Below are 23,412 nucleotides of genomic sequence, written 5' to 3' on the forward strand. Positions count from 1 at the left end.
AAATTATATACATTTATTTAGATATAAACTATATCTTATATATGATTACTATAAATAAGTTTTAAACGTTTGAACCATAACTAATACTCAATATTAAAATATAAAGATTTAATTCGATGTAGAATACACAAGTATATGTAAGTTACTATATAAATTTATATTAACTATCTTACAAATATGTACGCATATTATGAATAAGTAATGGAACATTATACTTATTAAATAAATGATAACTATACTTATTAAATAAATGATATAAAGAATATAAAAGTAAATACAAGTATACATCTATAAAAATATATTAAAATTGATCATGCATGGGCTAATTAAATATATACTCTAATAATTTAAAATATATATATATATATATATATCCAGCTAAGCTATACGTTAAACAAATAAAATATGCCTATTCTTCCTAAGACATGTTAAACAAATATATATATATATATGAACAAAAAAAATCAGTTTACAAGACACATTAAATAAATATATATATATATAACAAAAAATCAGTTTCCAAGACACATTAAATAAAAATATATATATACGTTTAACAAATAAACTAAGCTATATATTAAACAAATAAATAATGGCTATTCTTCCTAAGACACATTAAACAAATATATATGTATATGAACAAAGAATCAGTTTCCAAGACATGTTAAACAAATATATATATATATGAACAAAAAATCAGTTTCCAAGACATGTTAAACAAATATATATATATATATATGAAAAAAATCAGTTTCCAAGACATGTTAAACAAATATATATATATGAACAAAAAATCAGTTTCCAAGACACATTAAATAAATAATATATATATATATATATATATATATATACACGTTTAACAAATATCCAACTAAACTATATGTTAAACAAATAAATAATGGCTATTCTTCCTAAAACACATTAAACAAATATATATGTATATGAACAAAGAATCTAAACAAGCAAAACCAAACAAGCAAATACATCCAAAATGGAATGAATGCTTTCAAAATAATGGTGGACCTCGTATAGTGGTGAAATTAAATAATTGATTCTTGATATCAAGTATTTAAAAATGTGTGCCACTAAAACTAAAAAATAGCCTAGGTGCTCATCTCAAGGTTTTAAAAATTAAATATGCACAACATAGATGAAATTTAAATATTGATGAAAAATATACCGATTATATTAAAAAAAATGTATAATATAATATGGTCGAATTGAAACAAATAATATTTTAATAATAACATGACTAAAATAGGATATTTAAAAATTTAGTGGTTAAATTGAACATAACCAAAAATATTATAACAATATAAATCAATGACTAAGATACAATAATTACGAACATTATAACTAAAGTCAAATAATAATATAACATATAATAGTGTGACTAAAATATAAATATTAAAAATAAAATACTTAAAACAAAATAAACATAACTTTAATTTATGACTTGAAAATAAGGATACAAATGCATAAGGACTAAAAAGAAACATGCAGAAAATTAAAAATCAAATGTATAAACAAACAGAAACTAATTACATTACCAGTTAGGACTGAAATTGAATTCAGATAAAGCATGGAGAAAAAATTAGAAATACAAAAATATTGATCTAAGGACTATAATATATAAAACTGAAATGTTAAAACTCAAAATAATATAAATAAGACTTCCTTTAATGACTATAAGGTATGGATACAAATCAACAGGGATTAAACGTGTGGTTATTCCATAAGCTAGATGTATGGAACCTTACTATCCAAAACAGTACAGTATCCTTGTGTATTTTCCCATTTGCTAAATCCCTAGGCCACATTCTTTTTCCTCTTTACTTCCCCTCTTGCCGTTTTACACTCTAGCTCATCACTTTACCTTTCTTTCTCTTTCTAGCAGACAAGGCACAAGATGGAATTCACCATGGCCTTTGTCATAGGATCCGTTGAGGAATTAAACGACACTCCCTACTCCCTACTCTTTCGGGGTTTTTCTTTTCTTTTCGATTTAAGGTAAGCTTTTCGAATGGATTTTTTTCAGTATTTTCTCACAGTTTTTTTCTTTTTTTTTTTTCCTTGTACTCTCCCCTCTCTAATTATTTTTCATATTATTTTCTGTTATTTGTGGGCAACTAAGTTATATTCGAAAACAATAAAAATGTATATCTATGTTGGTTTTTTTTAATATATATATATATTTCCATACCCTAAGAGAATCGAAAAGAAATTTTACTCAACCTAATCGAACATGCAAGGATTTAAAGTGAACAAATCAAAAGAAAAATGCATTAAAAATGATGAAAATAATAGGAAAAATAGTAAATAATTGATACCCTTGTTATTGCTTGAATATAGAGTTTACAGTGTGTCGTTTGCCAGGATTTTCCCCAATCCCTCTTTCAATTTTTTTTTATTCGAATGCTCTCTGATATCTCCCCCTCCTTCTTCCTTCCTTTTTTTCTCTAATCCTCTGCCTATTTTATGGTTGATATCTCCACCTAATCTTAATGGATGCATCTGCATTTTCTTCGTTTATGGTAGGATATTGACAGGTTAGGTATGATTTAGATGATATGCTTTTGACTTTGCTGATATTATTTGTTTGTTTTTGCTGTTCAGTGGCCAACATGGTGATGATGATGTTTCAACTTGCTCAGAGGTGACTAGCCTTAGTGACTCGTCGGTGGAGAGGCTTGGTACTGTTATTGATCTGGGTCTGTTGGGTTGCTTATAATTGGACCACATTTGGCCTGCACAACAATATAAATACACTTAATAATACTAATAATAATAATAATAATAATAATTTAATAATATTTTTTAACTTTGATAAAAAAAAATGGGTGTCTACACCATTTATAATATCTATTTGTATTAGCGTAATAATTCATAACTAATATAACTATTTTGGATCATTAAAAAAAGTGGACATTTTACTATTATGACAACCTTTAAAAAAATAATGCAACAAATGGCAAAAAATAATAAAAAAAATATTGGTTTGCAAAATCTATTAACATTCGATGCTGTTTGGTAGTGAAACTAAATCCACATTTTAAACAATAATTGGTTATTAAATGTTGAATTTTGGAATTTTTTAAATTAACTTAATTGAGAGTCTCAACATGTCTCCTTAGAGACAGAGACTTAGATATAATTAATAAGGTAGTTAAAGGTAACCACTAACCAAACCCTAGATTTACGACATTAATTTAGTCAACGTAAAACATGTAAAAGTAAATAAAAACTTTTTTTAACAGTACGAGTGATTATAACGTATAAGGTAATTCGTCTCAAAAGATATATAGATTTTATGCTAAAATTATATTCTTAAAATATTTTATAATAAGAATTAGTTTATCAAATTTAAAGTTATGAGGAAGTATTTTTACCAAAATTTATCATAAAAAAACAATTAAATATATCATCAAAATCTTCATTTGCAATTTTCTTTGTCACTCTCCCGAAAATCAAATGAAAAATTTATTTTCTCTTCGAACAAAAATTTCATTATGACACAAAAATTATACATGGACATAATTGAATGATATTCATGTATGGGACCCCTAAGCTTTGAGACATTCTATTTTGACGGATTTCTATAAATTAATATCTGTTCAAAATTTATCTTAAATATTAATAACTTACACACAATATATCATTATATATGTTCAAGTATAAGATTAAAAAAATCAATATTCTCTTTTTAACTCTTGAAACCACGATATGGATTCAAATATATAAAAACTTTTCAAATTATTGGTTATCAAAAGTCTTCACTCTTGTAGCTAGATTTCACCTGCAGCAAATATTAACCTTCTCCTGATATATACATGCAGATCAAATTATCTAATTAATTTCCACCATTATTTTATCGAGAAACTTCATGAAATACTGCAGGTTGCAGTTCAAAAGCAACGTCATTAAGCCAGGTGTCTTTCCAAGAGATATCATTCTAAAATATTCTTCAAATTAATAATAAAATTTATCGGATTTGATTGTTGAGTTGTGTTTGATTTGATAGTTTGCAATCATTTTTCTCTTGAATTAACACTCAAATATTGTGAAAAAAATATAAATCTTTAATAAACCCTTAACCAGCTGTTACGTAGAGCACATGTTTTCAAATAAATTAAAATATCCAAAAAATAAATTAATTAATAATTCATATTGATCATTTTCTCAAAAAATAAAATCATACGGATCATAACAATCCACAAGATTGTGGCAAGGACCACAGCTAGTCCAAATCGGGCATACGTAATTTCATGTATTATAAACCCTAAAAGATACGAACCATGCACGTATGTTACGAGAGAAAAATCTAGAAATATTTATATATAATATAAGTTTCTTTTGGTTATTTTTTTTTATCAATTATTACCATATAAAAAACATAAAATTATACTAATAAAAAAATATAATTATAATAAACTTTCATATAATCTTATGCCTATTAGTGGGTCTGTTTAATTCGTTATTATTTCAGTCAACTTCATACACCGACGGATGATTTGCCGGGAAAACCTGGTGCAGGCAACAAACCCTGAATTCCACGGTATTTCCTACACAATTAAATACTGCAATTTGTGTGTTGTCTTTTTTCGAATTAATCGTATAAATTTAAAATTTTAATATATTTTATTTATTTTATATGTAGTTATATCTACTTTAGCTGAAGGATATGATTGAATATTGTTATCAAGTATTGAAGTTTAGGTAGGCTGCCCATTATTAAAACAAATACTAAAATAAAAATGGGTAAGATGTGCATTTAGTACCTAGACTATCAATTTTGATCTGTTTTAATACTTAAACTTTCAATTTTTAAAAATCATACATAAAGTTTAGTTTTTGTTTTATTTTAGTGTCACACCGTTAAGTTTTGAAAAAAAATGAAAGTCTAGGTCCCAAAACACGTTTAGTGCCTAAATCATACTTAAGTTTTGATTTTTTTTTTTGAAAATTTAGGTACTATAATGGATCAAAACTAATAGTTTAGGTACTAAACACGTTAAGTTTTTAACGACGGGTTATTAAAATGAAACAAAAAGTAAACTTTAGATATTATTTTGAAAAATTTGAAAGTTTAGGTACTAAAATAGACTAAAACTGATAGTTTAGGTACTAAATATGTAATTCACTCAATGAAAATTATACATTGACTTTCATGTATTAGAAATTTATTTTAAACACCGATGATGAGAAAAATATATTATATAAGGGTCGTTCGAATATTATTATATGTTATATTTAACGTTTATATTTAAGGATTTAAGGTTTAGAGTTTATGAATTATGAGTTAGTTTTGAAAGATATTTAAAATAGAAGTGATTATAAAAAGAAAATTCATTGTCTGTACATAAAATAATAACCTTTCGTATATTAATTAAAAATTTTAATCCTAAATTAAAGTTTTTCCTACTATAAAGATCCGATAACTATAGGTTTTAAGTATATCAAAGTTAGGTATGGAACTAAAGAAGACATAGAAGGGCCATGTGCCCCTTTTATTTATTTTTTGTCTAATGACAATTTAAATCTTTATAAATTTAAATATTAAATAAATTATGTCTTATCTCTTAAATTTTAAATTTTAAATTTAAATCTTTAATAATATTTTACTTTTTAAAATTTCCTAATCTAACCCTTTCGAATATTCAATACCCACTTTGTTCATGATCAAAACATTGTTTTATACCTAACAAATTCTATGGTCATTATCGCGTTATATGCCTAACGAAAAATGTTTTAATAATAACTAAATTTGAATAAAGAAGGGTGTAATACTTTAATTAAAAATTATTTGGGTTCGAGTATAGTTTAAGTTCTAGAATTTGCTTAAAGTTAAATGTAGGCAATATTTTAGTAATTGAGCGGGAAGGTTTAGCAAGCAAATGAGGTAGTGTATATGTATAGTACCATCAGTTAACTATATTATCTTTTTCACAAAGCCAATTATTTTTAAAACTCTTTGAGATTATTCAAAAAGCGAAGTGTTTGTCAATAACTTCTAGAACATATGGTTAAAAATACCCAGTTTACATCTCCTTTACCTCTTAGATTGTGAATTCAATATCTATTAAAATTCAAATTTTCTTTTTTCGAGGCACTTAAAATGTTGGTTTTGTCATTCTCAAAAGTCTAAGAATACATACACATGCATAGTATAAATTAATTTAAGATTTAATAAGGGAAAAATCAGTGTTTTATTTTTTTTTGTAAACATCAATATTTAATCTATTAATTGATTAATTTCGATTTGATATTGTAGAGATTCAATATAAATATTACTTTCCCAATTCAATTTGTTTCATTCACAAATTTTAAAATTTAAACTCTTGACTATGTTTAAGAAATATTATATATCATCTCATTAGACCAACTAATAGTCGGTAAAGATAATATTTTATTTTTTAATAAAAAATGTTGAAACTTCCATCATAATGGCTGCGAAACTTACAAAATAAAAAAAAAGTGAAAAAAACTATTGCAAATCTTACTTATGGTTATTAATAAATAATGTTTGACAAAAGATTGTCGTTTTATATTTGTGGGGACCTTTTGGTACTTTTGTTTTTATATTTTAAAGTCGGCAGGATTATCTGTTTAAAAAATAATATTTGATTAAAAAAATTGCATTTATGTGCTATGGTTTACATTAAATTTGGACCACATAGCGCCAATGACAAATTTCGCCTAATTTCTATTTTGTTGACAAAATGTTCCACTTTATTTTTTTATTACTAATGTTGTGTGAATACGTTATCGTATTTACCGCTGCCAAGAAGAGCCGAGACATTAGCCAAATACTTGCTCAAGCCGCCACGACTTTTTTCTTTTAATAAAAAAATTGAAAATAAAGGAAAATAACAAATAAATAAATAAATACTAAAGGCTTAATTGTAATATTGACCCATGAATTATATTTTTTTCACCTATCTATATCTTTTGATTCTTTTCTATTTACTTGAAAAATATAAACGAGTAACATGACATGTAGCATTTTTCGATTGGATGTACCAAAAGAATGATAAATGAAAAGAAACATAGTTTAGATATCACTTCTGTCACCCTAAATTTATTTTTATCCATATTAGTCCTAAAACTTGATAATTTTTCAATCCAATTTATAAACTTGTATTTTAAATCTTTTTAATGACACAACATTTTAAAATTATATAAAGTCATAACCTAAAAGAGAAATATATATTTCAAAATTCTCAAATGACGATGTGAAATAATCTTAAAATATTGTATCAACAAAACGACTAAAAAAATAAATTTACAAACCAAGTCATAAAAGTTATCAAAATTTGAAATTAATATGAGTTAGGAAATTCGTCAAATTTAGAGACTTAATGGTAATTTATCCCTAAATGGTATCCAATGATTACCTATCACTACATGTTTGATTTGATGTAAAGGGTTGACTAAAATAGGAACCAGTAATGGAACATAAAACTCTCCCCTAAGGATCTTTTTTTCCTTTTGCATTTCTCAATGTTGAGTTGATAATTGGGGATAGGACCTACATTTAGCTTTCTTCACAAATAAATAATACAATTCTAATTAATTAATTGACATTTGTCACCATTTAAACTCTTTAATTTCAATAAGAGGAAAAAAAGAGGGTAAATTATAAATTTTTTCACTGAACTTTATTCTTTCTCTTATTTTACTTTTTAAAGTTTAAATTTTTTTAATTTAATTATAAAATTTTAGACATTGAATTTTTTAGTCACTCAATCGTTATTTTCTCTAACAGTGTGCTAACTTGGCATTATTATTTTTATAATTATTTTAATTGACATGACATATTTTTGTTAATCTTTTAGATGCATAGACACCAACTCATATTCCAATCAATGTTATTTGTAATCGATCATTGTGTCGACGGTTGTTATACCCAAAAATTTCAATTCACTTATTTCAATTACAATCAAAATTCTAAAGAGATTCAATCTATTGACCAATGCTTTTTTTTTCACAACCCATTTTCATCTCTGAAACTCAAAACTTAAAACAAATCTGAAAATTATAAGTATGGTGTTGCAGTAAGAATAAAAATTACAAAAGCATGATGTTGCAATGGCTTTTTCAATTTTATAAATACAATAAAAAGAATGGTCCTGCAATGGCCTTTTCAATGGTGATGCTATAGCTTTCTCAATTTGTGAAAGTAATGGAAAAAAATACAAAAGTGAGAATTTTAAGTTCATCGGTATTTTTGAGGATTGTTTTTATTTAAAATTTTATTTAAATTACAAAAAAAAAAAATAGAAGCAAGCAATAAAGAAAGTATGAATTAAGACCCCTACAACTCACTTGACTGCAATTGTTTTTATAATTGGGAAACAAAAATCAATATCTTTTAGGCTGAATCTTGATGGCACCTTTTACAATTGAATATTGACTTTTGGGTTCACGAAGCGCAGTGGTTTGTTGGACGATCCAAACGGTAAAAGGGCGGATGAGACAACGAAGAAGCACATTTATTTAAAATGGATACAATCCGACGATGGACGGTAAAGATGAAAAAAAAATCAAAGTGTTCAATGATAGATTTGTAGAATTTGAGATGTTATTTTGAATAAACAAACAACGAATTTGAGTTCAGAATGACAAAATGAGTTGGGTAAATTTTTTTAGTCTCATCAATTGCTATTGACGGTAATCGTCGATGGCTGACGCAACAACCGATCACAATGAATGGTGGTCAAATTTTGGGAAGATGGAGAGAACATGAGAGGAGGAGAAAATAATAAAAGAAGGAAAATGAAAAAGCAAGAGAGAAAATATGATTTTTTATGGGGTTAAAAACTACACCATTTTGGTTAAAAAAATGAATTTTTAAAAAACGACATCATTTTTGCATCGTGTACCATGTCATAATATTATTAACTATTTAGTTATGGAGTGAATAAAATAGGAGTAATTCTAAAGTTCAATGATTAAATTAAAATGTTTTAAGCTTCAATTAATAAAATATGAGAGAGAGAGAGTAAAGTTTAATGAGAAAATCTATAGTTTACCCAAAAAAATGGGGAATTGCCTTTGCACATCCTTTTCTTAATTTCACTTCCATCACTTCATTCTTGACTTGGAAAACCATTGCTTGGAAACTTGAAAACGCAAGTTAAAATTTTCATTATAAATATTCAATTATTATTGTAATTATTATTGCGCCGAATATCATAAATGCTTAGATGTAACATGTGCAAAATATTATGAGGCATTAATTGAGAGAATGGGTGGTTTGAAATTGGATTATATTCACTGTTTGAACAAGAGGCTGCAAAGGCAGAGTCGTATATATGATAGAGCATTTGGGCACGTGAAAGATTGTGACAAATCTTTCTATGAAACTAGGCTTGAATTCCCAAAATTAAATAGTGTAAAGTTCAACACGTCTCATATTAATTACTAAAGATGCGTGAATAATAACAATTTTGAATCCACATAATAAAGCTACTTTCTGTGTGCATCATAGTATGAATCAAACAGCGCCTTTTCACATTTATTTTGTTCAACTCCTCCCTTCCTCTGTCACGTTTATGAAATGATTTATTTTTTTATTAAGTTAAAAATGATTATAAATTAGTATATCTTCTAAGTATTCTTAATTATTTTTGCAGTAATTAATACTCGAATCCATAATCTCTAAAAACTTCAACGATTCCTATAAGAACATGATTATTTTTTAAATGTATTAATCAACAAATAGATTTTGTTTGGTGATAGTTCATGCACTTGGTCCCAAATTGTTACAAAAAGTAGAAGCAGGCAAAGGGGACTGTACCATAAAACAGGAATTGTCCTAAACAACGCTAAGAAATGAATCCGTTCCTGTTGTCGATCGATCAATTCAAGCTGTTTTTCTTTTCCCTTGAATTCAATGTCATTCAAAATTGTGAATATTGGACGAGATTTTATTAATTTACAAAATCAAATGAATATGCGGTCCAAATTTTGTCAAAAATCCACCAGTCCCATCGAACGAAACTGTACTTAATAAATAGTTTTTTCCCCTTTTAATGAAATTATATATATTGAGATTGGAAAATAAACTAATATTGATTTGTGAATTATTTTTCTAAATTTACCCAACTCTTTTCTTCTCATTTCACATCATGATAGCAAATTACAACTACACCGCCATTTGTTTAGACTGTATGAGATCTTTGACTCTTCTATTATCGCCGCATCAGTCACTTTCCACTTCAATATATTTGAATTTTTATGCCATTGGAATCGTTCTCAATTTCGGCTCATAAATTTACTTAACAATCTCTAAAATCCTCAAAAAAAATATTAATTCTCATAAATTTCTGATTTTTATTAAAATAAATTAAAAATTAAATTAAAAAAACTACTAAAAGGGTCATTTAGATAACAATTATAATTACTTTCATTAAGTGGTTTTAAAATAGTCTAGAATGATTTATTTTTATTTGTTTTGAAAGCAAAAAAAAAATAAGATGCAATCTACACTCTGATTCAAAGACCTAATATTAATATTGTAAATGTTTCTTTTATCCTTTATCTTATTTCAAACTGTTTAATATTTAATTAGTTTGAGATGATTATAAGGTAATATCCATTCTAAATATTCTAAACTATTTAATAATAAACACACAAATATTTCAGAAGATATTGTACTTGAACCTGAGACTTTTAAGAATAACAATAATATCTTTGACAATTGAGATCGTTTGGTTCGTGTTTTAAACTGTTTAATATGAATATTGATGAAGGAAAAGTTAGGATACATGCACCAGCAGATGCTATCGATTCCCTCTGTATCTGCATAATGTTAAACCCATGAGATCTCGTTTTAAATCTCAACGTATAAAAATACTCGATGAGTTCACAGCTGTTTAGCAACTCCGAACAGAAGAATATACGGTATTCGCTCCATATCTACATATCAAGCTTAGGAGATACCATTAGATATATAAAAAAAAGGTAAACAGAATTTCAAAACATAAATATTGATAATAAAAGTGATTATTCGATCGAATATAGTCGAATCTATAACTTCCTTTCAAACATGAAATTAAAATTTATACGAATTTAAGTACGTTCGAACACGGTCTAATTGACTTATTATATATTATTAAGAATAGTAATATGAAACTAGGATGAGCTGAGCCGAATGAGCCGCTCAACTGAGCCATGCAGCGAGTGACGAGAGTCTTTTTGTTCATCATCACCTTGTGTACAGCACGTGGCAGGAAATGTTGGATACAGCTATAATACTTGACTACAAGTAAATTAATAATAAATAAATAATCAATTTGGCTGAAATTTTTATTTATTCATTTATTATCTTAACATCTGTCCACCTGTTTTAGGATCGGAGACAGAAACAATCACTCTTGATCAAATTTAGAAGAGACAAAATTCTACTGTTTACAATTGATTAATTATTTTAACTAAATCTCGATTTTATTTTATTTTGGTGTCTTAAAATATCCATTTCCGACTAATTCCTACTTTGTTACAACTTTGTATCAAAATGCGTAAACATATATGTTACTTAGTTACTTACAAGTAACATTAAAATTGAATATAAATTAGAGAGGTAATTTTTGTAAGTAAAATTAGTATAGGGATTTGATTTCGTAAAAATATAAAATGTTTAAATTTTAAAACAATACAAAAACGTATTGCTTGTTTAAATCTTTTATAATCTATATTATTCATATGTATTGTTTTTATATGTTTTTTACTGTAATGAAGTTAATAGTTAATTGAATACTAACTTATTTATAAAATGAGTAAAATATTGTTATTTTAAATTATAATTAGCATTATTTAAGAGTTTTTAAAAAAATTAATAACATTATCTAAAAGATAACATTTATATATTTTAAACACACTCTACGTAAAATTCGAACAAATATTTAAAGTAGGTTTGTTCTTACATAGGACAAAGCTAATAAGGGCAATAAACATGTGTACTGTTTGAATATGTATTTAAGTGCAATGTGTTATTTTTCCTCATAAGAAGACACGTTTCAATTGGGCGGTACCAAATCCATTGACTTCGCCCCAATTTCCCTCCCACCATTCGTTTCTTCCCCCGTCTTCTCCTCTATTTATATCTCCTTTCTCCATGCATTATATGACTTCGGTTCCCAAGGTTTTTACATTTCTTTTTTTTTTACAAGTTTTTTTCTCAAACAAAAAAGGCAAGTTTTAAGGTTGTCTTAAAAGGATATATCCGGAAATGGGGAAATCTCCCGGTTCTGACAAAAATGGGTTGAAGAAAGGTCCATGGACAGCTGAAGAAGATCAAATATTGATCGATTATATTCAGAAACATGGCCATGGCAGATGGCGTACACTCCCCAAAAATGCAGGTAAATCCGGAACATACTTAAATCGTGGAATCGAATGCTTCGAATTTGTGTTTCTTTGTCATTGCGTTAGTTCGAGTAAGATCGAGTTTCGATTTCTTTCGATAGGATTGAAGAGGTGTGGAAAGAGTTGCAGGCTTCGGTGGACTAATTACTTACGGCCTGATATCAAGAGGGGGAAATTCTCACCCGAAGAAGATGAAGTTATAATACAGTTACACAGTGTTTTAGGAAACAAGTAAGTGTTTATATTAATAATATATCAAAGTTGGTTTAAATCGAGTAGTAAAGAGTTCGATATTCCGATAGATATAAGCATTCAGTAAAGTCAATGAAACAAAATGTTTGTTTTATAGTACTGTGTCTGATTTACTGTTTTTTTTTTAAACTTAGGTGGTCCGCCATTGCTGCTCGATTGCCTGGAAGAACAGATAACGAGGTAAAAAATTATTGGAACACTAACATCAAGAAGAAGCTATTGAGAATGGGGATCGATCCCGTCACCCACACTCCTCGACTCGATCTTCTCGAACTCTCTTCGCTTCTCAGTTCATCTCTATACAATTCTGCCCTAAATCCGACCGGTTTTACCGGCAACATCGGACCAATGTTCAACCCTAATCTCCTCAGCTTAGCCGCCGCTTTCATGTCGGCCCAAGACAAGAACATGGAAAATGGCAACCCCGAAAAAATCCAAGTACAAAACCAGGTCGAATATTACCAGGGAAACCAATTCCCGAATCCAGTTCAAATCTGCCCTACATCGTCTTCAAGTACTGTTATGAACCAGATTCTGCAAGCTAATTCGAACCATTTTTCTGCAAATTCCGCGGCAAATACCCTTCCAAATCTGTGGCAATTAGATGATAATGTTAATAACTATTCAAAGGGTTTTTTGCCCATGCAAAACTACGGGTACTACCACGAGTTAAATCAGTCAATTATAAGCTCTTCAGCTGATCAAAACCAGACATGTTTAACCGAAAACATTACGAGTCTGAATCCATTTGGACCGATTTTATCGACACCGTCTTCGAGTTCGACGCCGTTGAATCCGTAGTCGAACACATATGTGAACAATAACAGTACCTGCAGTGCTGCCGAAGATATCGAAAGAGATAGTTACTGCAGCAACATGTTGATGTTTGAAGTTCCTAATGGATTAAATGTCAATGGGTGTCTGTAATGTTTTTGAAAAAAAACACACACAAAAGTTAGATAAAAAATGTCTTTTTAATTAATTGGGATTTGACTAGGGTATTTGTATTTTGTAACATCTCTGTGAAAATATTGTATTCTGTGTAGAAGTTTTTGTTGAATTTTTGCATTTGCTTATACAAATCTCTCAAAGGGTTAAAGGTTGAAGTTATGCCGTTGAAATTGACATTTGCCAGCAGAAAAATATATTTTTAAAGCAAAGCTATACGACCAGTTGGCCAAGGCATGCCGTTAGGTGTGCATCATTTCATGGGACCCAAAACATTGCAAATTATACAAAGATTCTTTCAAAATTTTGAGTTTTAACCCACTCATTATAAAATTTAAATTTGAATAAATTTAAATATCATATAATAGTTTCATATATAAATAATTTTAGTAAAAAATTAAAATAAACATTATTTTTTAGTCAATAACAGATGGATAAGAAAATATTTCAAGCCCTTTTATAATACAAAATTTTAATATATTTATTAATATTCAATCTATTGGCGAATTAATATGAATTAAGTATTATATAAACTATTATAGAGGTAATCCTCTTAATTCAATTTATTTTATTTATATTGTTAAAACTTGAATTTTGGATCTTTATATGTTAAAGTGACTAATTGTTGTTTTGATAATAATATTGTATATAGATGTATATAGAGATGACAATTTAACTCAGAATTAGTGATTTTTTATCTGATCCGATCTAACAGGGTGATTTTTTAATTAAGTTTGGATCGAATCATGTTGAGTTCAAGTTTGGAGTGAATAATCTTCGACCTGATCTAAGGTAATAGTATAATTTTCTTCTATACATTTAAAGATAATTGCTATAATATCCCATCTCCGTATAATTTTTTAGTCTGATCCCTATTTATCAAATAAATATGATATTTTCATATATTTATGGGGGGGTTGGATCCAAAAAATTTAGGTTAAACACGATTAGAATAGAAATGGAAATGACTATCCAGCTCAGTTGGTAGAGCACAAGGTTCTTAACTTTGAGGTCGTGGGATCGAGTCCCGCGGAGAGCATTCATAATTTGAAGGTCTTCTACGGAAGCTGCTCTCAACCTAGTGTTGGGGGCAGCCTACTATCTTACCTCCCCCTTACCCCATTACATATGGGAGCAAGTGACAACCATTTTTTACGATTAGAATGGAAATGATATACTCCTCAGGTCAAGTCAGACGGAGAATGTTTTCTTTTTAAGTAGAATTAAATTTTGATGGAGAATATATGCTTCTCAAATCGGGTCTAATTGGTCAAAAATCCGATCCGTTATCATCACCGGATGTATATGCATATTTTTTGGTACAAGTGAATTGAAATAAGAAATTTGCAGGTATATTAGAACTAGAAGCATTTATGGGCCCAAATACTTTTTAGATATTTTATTCATCCTTATTTAGTCGGGCCTGATTCGGCCCGAATTACCCAATTGGAATAAAATTAAAGTTCTCACTATCCGCGACCGAGTAACCTCTTGCAATAGGCCAATAGCTAGCACAAAGATGCAAACGTCGAACATAAAGAAAATTCCATTACATGTTAAACGAATCCGTTTATATTTATCGCAGGTAAATTACAACCAATTTGTCATCTTATTTTTAGGTCCTAATATTTTAGTAACCCGAAATAAAAGAAAAAAAAACTTTTATTCTATGGCTATTGTTCTTTTTGATCCCTCAATTATTAAACATTTAACGATATTTGGATTAACATACTTCATGTCCGTGTGTTGTTATTTTTAATAAATTATAAAATTTGTCATCTAATTTAAAAGTATTATTTGATACATAAGTTACTTTAATTTTAAAATTTAAACCATAAATCTTAAACTCTAAAATCATAAACTTAAACTTTAATTTTCTTAAAATCTTAAATAAGACTTGCGTAAAAACAATTGTTTAAATCAATTAGACCAGGTCTAATATACTTGCACAACATTTCCACATAATTAGACTTAGTCTTATTTATGTCACTTGAATGTATTCATGTAGTAAATAGATTTCCCTTTGTCCATACTCTCTTTTGAAAGTTGGAAAATGTTCACATTTGAAGTCAATAGTCATAAGTCATAGATGCCAAGGCAATGCCCAAAGATCATTATTCATCTTAAATATCAATTAATCAAATAATTAACTTTAATTTTGTCCACCCAATCAAACGTTTTAAAGTGTAAGAATTTGATGTTTTGGGTCAACATTTCTAGTAAGTCCAAGTCATCAAGTCAAATAATGAATTGGAGCCTCTGCTTTGTATTTTATTTTAAAACAAGTCTCCTTGTTCCCTCATTGGACGGGAAATTTCAATTAATATTATATGAAATACACATAAATTGTAACAATCAAGCGACTTCGATAGTTAAGAGATTTTTTTATTATCTTTTGAGGTCTCAAATCTGAACCACACGCATATAAGAGTATGAATGTTCATTCTTAAACGATTGAATCATTTAGTAGACACTACCCTTTTATTCCATTGTATTTATCAATATATATACATTAATATTAATTAAAATTTCATCAAAAAAATTATATCTTCTAATATCTGATTACATTAGACTCATTAATAATTATTTTACTTTATTTTATCATATGAAATGCATAAGAATTTATAATGACTAGTTTTTCCTAATCATAACGGCGCCTATTGAGAAGCAAAATCCCCACTCCTCACATTAAAAAGGAAAACTACACTTTCCCTCGTTTTCTTAGTTTCCTTCCGATTCTGTCTTTCCAAACAAGCACTTTCTACCCCCCTAAATCTTCGCTATATCCACTTAACCATCAGAAGTCATTTAAAATATCTTTAATTTCCTCCTTTACAAACCGCCCCCATTTCTTTAAACCCATTGCATGATCGTAAACTATATTTTTCCCGTAGAAATGAAGAAAATGAGCATATGTTTCCTTCCGGTTGTTTCCGATAACCGTTTGATGATCGGAAAATGATCGAAGTCGTCGTCGTCGTTGGATGTTAAAACGATCCTTTCACCGGATAAGAACACGATGTGTTCGGACGACAAAGACAAAGATGCTCCCGGTACTTCTTTTGGTCGGAAAAACAAATTTGGTCGCCGGACTCTCTCTCGTTTCGTCAATCCCGTCTTCTTTGAAACTTCCCTGGTTAATTTTTTTTTTTTGCCTTTTCATGTCATTGTTGTTTAATCGTAGTATAAAACAATTTAATCTTTATGGGTTCATTGTTTATAATTGAAACTAAAAATATAAATTTATTTAAAAATCACGCATTTAAATTTATTTAAATTTCAAATCTTATATACGTATATGAACAGATTACCAGTAGAGTATAGAGTATAGAGTATAAACTCTACTTCTTTTATATGTTAATTATTTAGTTTCTGCTTCTATTAATAATCTGACCAAATCAATTCAATTGGACACTCTTGATAGGGACACTTACTGTTCTTGGAAATTCAATTTCCATGTGCTTCACTGATTCAAAAATCATAATCAAAATTTTTACTTTTCTTTTCTTCTCTTTTGATACGGATTATATATATAAAGTTTGTCATTTGGAATCGAAGAAAATTATACACGTTAAGATTCAAATCTAAGTTGTAATTGAGAATCAAAGAGAATTGTATATATTAAGATTCAATTTCCATTTGCATTTGGTAGAATAAGAGAATGAGAAGCAAACAAATGGGACAGAAGCTTTAATTCAGAATCCAAATTCAATTCAGAATCGAAACCGACGAAGATTTTCAATCCGACTATCAACGATGTGCCACCGTGCTGCGAAGGCATCAATCACTCAACAAGTGACAATTCTTCTAAGATCTTATCTTGTTTATCACAAAATTCATCTTCACAATCATCCTTGTCCTTGTCGTTAATGACAGCACCTAACCGTTCATCTTCATCATCCTTGAGGTTGTCGTTAACGACAGCATCTGGCCGTTCGTCTTCATCGTCCAATCCTGTGGGAAACAATAAAATGCTTGAAAAGAGCCATGGTACCAAGATTGTTTCTTGTTGTTTGCTCCTTATGAGCCTATTGGTTTTGGTCATTTGGGGTAAAGTCCTTGCAATTTTCTGCACCTCGACCGTGCTCATCTTTGCAAACCGTTGGATTAAACGAGGTCCATCGGCTAATGTTGTGGTCGATCCTCATGTATTCGAGATTGATTTGAAACATTACAGGAAGAAGATTATGATGGAAGAGTTGCTAGAAAGGAACCTTAGTCGAGATGTATATCCATACATTTATAGTGATACTTTTGAAACTAAATAAATGTTATCTATAAACAAAAGGAAATTAGGTTTCTAGAGTCTTAGCAAATTTACCAGATTCTTGCATGTAATTTTGGCTAAAGGATTTACACTCGATTATTCATATTTATATTTATTTTGATATGGATCTCGATATATTTCGGTTATTAGTATATTCATGTATGATTTGTTATGGTTAATATTACATGCGAACCATATCTGTAATCTAGATATAGTTCATTTATCAATCTGTTTATTTCTGTTATGTAATATATGATTACAATTAATAACTGACTTAATATAAGAAAATATCAAATTATTATTTTTTCATTTATATGTTTATTTTTTTTTATTAATATAGATATTTAAATTAAATAAAAAAACAATGTTTATTATGTCCAAAATAAATGGGGAGAATCCCTTAAAATTAAAAGAAAATAGAAGCCCTCAAAGCCCCCTCATTAATCTTCTTATCCCCTAAAGTTTCCCCTCAAACCTGAAAAGCTCAGCCCACCAAAAATGGTGGCAATAAAGCTTATGCATCTCAAACCAAACTCTCTTCTTCCTTTCACAAACTTCCCTTTCAAACACTCCTTTTCCTCTCTTCCAAAACCCTCAATCCTTTCTCTCTTATATTCCACCCAATCCCAAATCAAAACCCAAAATTTCTCTTATGGTCCTTCTCTTCACAAAGGCAAAATCCCACTTGAAACCCCTTCTCAAACCCAAATTCAAACAACCCATCAACCAGAAGTAGAAGAAGGCAATGACCCCATTTTCGATGAGCAGAAATTCGCTAGAGTTTTCCATCTTGCTGCCCTCCGTGTCCCTGCAAATGATTGTTTCGCCCTCGAAAACCGTCTCAGGGGTCACCTCTTGAATTGGCCGAGGGTTAAGAATATTGCCAGAGTTCCCGGGGATGAAATTGATGAAGAAATGATGACCCTTTTTGATAAAAGGAATGATGGTGAAGAGGGCGGTGAAGAGGAGGTTGGGGAGTTTGAGTCGCTGGTTTTGTATAGAGAGAAGTTGGTGAAGGAGTTTAATTACAGGGGGTTTGTAAAGTTTACGAATTTGGCTAAGATTTCCCGGCCGGGGAAGAGGAAAAAGAAGGGAAGTAAAGGAGACGGGGAAAGGAAAGGAAATGAGCGGAAAGTGTTTTGTGTGGTGGAAGTTTTGGAGGAAAAGGAGGGAGAGGACGAAATGAAAGGGTTGTTAGGAGAGGAGTTTAAAGGAGGGAGGGAATGGAAAGGTTCAACAAGATTGTTGCTTTTGGATGAAAGGTATGGGGATAAAGGATTTGAAGAGTTGCCTCAAGCAATTAAGGTAGTATTTGGGATGCTGATTTTTCTTTTGAATGTTATAATGGTGTGTTTATAATAGTTTTTGAATGTGTTATAAAGGATTACATAGTTGAAATTTAGCATAGCATTAGTCCTAAAAATGTTTTGATGCTCTAGTGAGTTAAATTGGAAAATTTTGAATGTTATAATGTTGAATATATAATAGTTTTCGAATGTGTTATAAAAGATCAGAGAGATGAAATTAGCTTAAGCTTTACTCCTAAATTGGAGAGTTTTCAATTTATTTAATGTATGCGCGGACTACCAGTACCTTTAATTTGGATGCTCTTGTTGTTTCCCTCTTTCTCTGCCGTATATGATTTTTGAAAATTTGATGCTGTATCTATGGTATGATTTCTATTATGACAGATTGTTCATGTTTGTGCACATCTGAAATGCCACCCCTCCTTTTTTCAGGCCGTGTTGGTTGAAGAAACCAGAGAGAATACTTCGTCAACTATAGAGCTTGTGAGATGTAAGCTGACTTTGTTCTATGATTATTGGCAGATGAACGAGGTATATCACACCAAAGCATCATAATTGTGTTTGTTTGGGGGTGCAAATTTATAAAGTGAAGTCCATTTTTTAGCTTCGGTCATGTTTCCATTTCTTATCTCCACAATTGAGCCCATACTAGTATTGTTTTATACAACGAACATTGATTTCAAACTTATGTTATCTCTTCAAGAAAGGCGTCCTAGGCATATGATACATTTATGTAATTCTTGAAGTTAGAGTGTCTTGCCTGGAGAAAATGTTCCTCATTTCATCATTCCCACCTCTCATATTTTTCCCCTTCTGCCCATCATTTTCTACTAATGCTTTGAAAGACTGGAACACAAATTTATAGGAATCTGGTTCACTCTACTTCTAATGTCATTGTCTTTAATAAGGTTAGAAGCTAGACCAGCAGCACGATAGGCGGATATGGAAGAACTTTTAATTTGCAAATGAATGGACAAAGCAAGATTTTGGAATAAATTATGTAGCCATTGTGTAATTATCATCAATTATTAAATTATGTCATGAAAGTTCTGCATATGCTATTCTATTACACAATGGACGCAAAGCCTCCTTCACTTTCCAATGAGACTTAACCGGCAAAGAGGAAAGCAAATTAAGGGGGAAATATCGAGAGTGGGTTGTAGTTTTTTCTTTTGATCCCACCTCTAACTATAACAACTAATCAGAGTTGGATATAAATGTCTGCAACATCATTGGGGGTTCTAAATCTTATGCATTCCTTGCAGATCTTGGAGACCCTGCTACCAGAGGGCATGATTATCCCTTCAGCCTTTGAAACGGTCGGTCATATTGCACACTTGAACCTGAAAGATGAACATCTACCATACAAGAACGTTATAGCGAAGGTGCATATTATAGAAATTAGTACATTTCACATACTGAAGATACAGCTCTACAACTTTGAAGGTGAACTCATCATTTGTCTTCTGACAGGATATGGTTGTTTTCCTCTTTATCAGGTGGTTCTGGACAAAAACAAGCCAAAAATACAAACAGTTGTAAATAAGATTGACGCCATTCAAAATGACTATCGAACAATGCAGCTTGAGGTGTTAGCCGGGAATCACTCCTTGGTGACTACCGTAGTTGAGAATGGACTGCGATTTCGTGTTGATTTAGCAAAAGTGTATGCACTGCTTTCATCAAAACAATAAGATATTTAACTTAGGTGACAAGGTATTCATGGTTCCACTTTTCTGCCTTTTTATGCAGGTATTGGAACTCAAGGCTTGGAACTGAGAGGCAGAGGCTTCTAAGTGGCTTCAATCGCAATGATGTCATATGTATGCTTTCAACTTTACGTTGTTTGGCATTATGTATTACAACTAATGATCGTTATAATCACCATAAAGGTCTTTAATGTGCACAAATTTTGTACTAGCTATAAATTTTATAAATATTCATATCGAGATGCTTACATGTCTCAACTCTTCATTTTTTATAATTTACAGGTGATGTATTCTCTGGGGTTGGTCCGATTGCTATATCTGCCGCTAAGATAGTAAAACGTGTTTATGCTAATGATTTGAACCCTTTTGCGGTTGAATATCTTGAAAGAAATAGTGTCCTCAACAAACTTGAGAGGAAGATTAAGGTAACATTGTGTTTGTGCTAGTGGATAAAATGACTAATCTTCTAGTAGATAGTTTTAGAGCCCATGACTGAATAAAATATAAAATGATAAACAGAACTGAACATAGTGGTTATCACTGATGCGACCTTGAGCCTAGTAATATATATTTGCACCATTTTGCGAGTTAATGGAATCATATTCCTCCTACTAAGGATGTTTTATGTTTCTCTTTAGATCTTTAACATGGATGGAAGAAGGTTCATCAATGCTATGTTTTCTAGTGAGAAAGCTCATTCCATCACACATGTAGTTATGAATTTGCCGAATGATGCTGCAGAATTTCTAGGTAAGTCGGTCAACTTGCGGTGGCCAGAAGTTTTCTTTTACTTGTATTTGCTTTCCACGAGTGATTAAGACTTATCTTTGGTGTACTTTGTAGCCTGTGAACTGCTTACCTTAGTTATTTCTAGTTGTTTGCCATAAGCTATTGTGACATTCTTCGGGTTGCATGTTGAAGATCAACTAGTTGATCATAGTTGTTACTTGTTATTAAAGGAATTACAGATAAGATTGCATCAGTTATGTTGAAGATCAACTAGGATTCAGGTTCTAACATGTTTTACTGTAATTTAAAACAGTATTAGATAATGTTTCTTAGCCGACAAACAATGTTCTCCAGGGCCATGTTTGGCACAGGGAGAGATGTTGACTAAAAGTTTTTGTTTAAGTGTCTTCAGAAAGAGGTAAAGCCTTCTGAAATCACGGTGGCTGAAGTTTAATTGCTTTCTATGTTTTGGCCTTGACAAACAGATGCATTCAGGGGAGTATACAGAGATCAACCTAGAGATAATGAATTCAACTTCCCCATGATTCATGTTTACGGATTTTCTAAAGCTCGAGATCCTGAGTTTGATTTTCATGAGGTCTAGTGCCAAAATCTCATAATATTTGTGTATCCGTTCAGCCAGTGCTAGTTTAGTTGCCATTTTTTTCTCCGTTTCTTCATTTCATATTGATTTTCATGTTCCTTGCTAATGCAGCGGATACGAATCGCCTTGCAAGAAGTTGAGGTTAATGTGGACATGAGTCGGGTACGCCTTGTTGCACCCGGAAAATATATGTTCTGTGCATCTTTTATCCTTCCCAGGAGTGTAGCTTTTGCAGAACGTAGTTTGAATGTGTAAATAGTTATGGAAAACTGAGAATTTCATATCAAATTTTGTTTAATAAACACCTTATTCATTTATGTGGCAAATATAGTTATTCTCACTGAGGTGAATATAAAATTTCAGAAGACTCCAACCAAAAGAAAAGTGCACAAAACAGTGAAAATACCTAAAAAACAAAGAATTCATGTTTTTAACGATACATAAGCATCTTACAGGCACATCTAGTTACTGTCCCCACGTTTATGTTTTACAGTCCTGTCTGTTTTTTTCTTATATGCAGTACTATAACAGCTGGGGGTCCCTGTTTTGGATGGCTCGGATTAACCCAACCCATCACTCTGAAGCCACTCTGTTGAGAGATCCTGTCCCTCCATAAAAATCTTAAAGAACCAAAGACAAAGATTTTTTTCTTTTTAACTATGTTGGGCAAACATGCAATAAAACCTTGGAAAAGGAGTCACGTAGGGAGAAAGATAACAGCAAAGAGCAACAAAATCTCAGTTCAGATTGCTGAGATCCGAGTAATTATTATTGTTTTTATGACTGTGGTCCAATATTGAAATGAGAGAGAATAAAAGGGATCTTTTGATCATTGCTAAGGGCTTCTTTGTTTTTTTTTTAACCTTAAAGAGTAGGGCTCTTTCACAAGTTGAATAAAGCTACAACCAACAGTTACTCTAACCTTTGGTTTCTTATAGCAAACCTTTAAGATACCCTTTGAAGTTCAAACCAAATGGTTACCTACTCTAAGGGGTTGTTTGTTTACTTCATAATGATTAAGCTTTGAATGATTCAAATGCTGAATGATTCAGAGGCTCTGAATGGTTTGACTCTGAATGTGACATGTTGTTTGATAACTGGTTCTGAATGATTCAAAATGTTCTTCTGTGCTAAATCATTCAATACTGTTTTGCTGAATCAGTCAACACTGAATCATTCAGAGGTGTGAAACAATGAATGGTTACATTAAGAGGCAAACAAACAACC

At 30.1% G+C, this 23,412-nt stretch overlaps 1 protein-coding gene and 1 pseudogene across 2 annotated transcripts; both read left to right on the forward strand.

Moving 5' to 3' along the window:
* Positions 1-12,137: 12,137 nt before the first annotated feature.
* Positions 12,138-13,564, forward strand: LOC120160323 (annotated as a pseudogene).
* A 4,706-nt stretch (positions 13,565-18,270) lies between these two features.
* On the forward strand, positions 18,271-23,014 carry LOC120160319 (tRNA (guanine(37)-N1)-methyltransferase 1). 2 transcript variants are annotated; one of them, XM_039170746.1, is made up of 10 exons: positions 18,271-19,141; positions 19,576-19,674; positions 20,409-20,528; positions 20,643-20,809; positions 20,896-20,966; positions 21,135-21,277; positions 21,491-21,602; positions 22,067-22,179; positions 22,297-22,347; positions 22,706-23,014. In XM_039170746.1, the coding sequence occupies exons 1-10, from the start codon at positions 18,335-18,337 to the stop codon at positions 22,799-22,801; spliced, it is 1,779 nt and encodes a 592-aa protein (XP_039026677.1). In that variant the 5' UTR covers positions 18,271-18,334; the 3' UTR covers positions 22,802-23,014. The 2 variants fall into 2 exon arrangements, with proteins under 2 accessions (XP_039026677.1, XP_039026678.1); XM_039170747.1 differs by lacking the exon at positions 22,706-23,014 and having other exon boundaries at positions 22,297-22,511.
* Positions 23,015-23,412: the final 398 nt, after the last annotated feature.

The sequence above is a fragment of the Hibiscus syriacus genome, unplaced genomic scaffold (assembly GCF_006381635.1).
Source record: "Hibiscus syriacus cultivar Baekdansim isolate YM2019G1 unplaced genomic scaffold, ASM638163v2 tig00111392_pilon, whole genome shotgun sequence".
NCBI classification, from domain to species: Eukaryota; Viridiplantae; Streptophyta; class Magnoliopsida; order Malvales; family Malvaceae; genus Hibiscus; species Hibiscus syriacus.

What these genes read in the sequence shown, in the direction of transcription:
- LOC120160319 (XM_039170746.1), top strand. Translation starts at nt 18,335, where the DNA reads ATGGTGGCAATAAAGCTTATGCATCTCAAACCAAACTCTCTTCTTCCT. An exon ending in ACAAGAACGTTATAGCGAAG is followed by an intron (nt 20,529 to 20,642) that starts GTGCATATTATA and finishes CCTCTTTATCAG; the next exon opens with GTGGTTCTGGACAAAAACAA. An exon ending in TTAATGTGGACATGAGTCGG is followed by an intron (nt 22,348 to 22,705) that starts GTACGCCTTGTT and finishes TCTTATATGCAG; the next exon opens with TACTATAACAGCTGGGGGTC.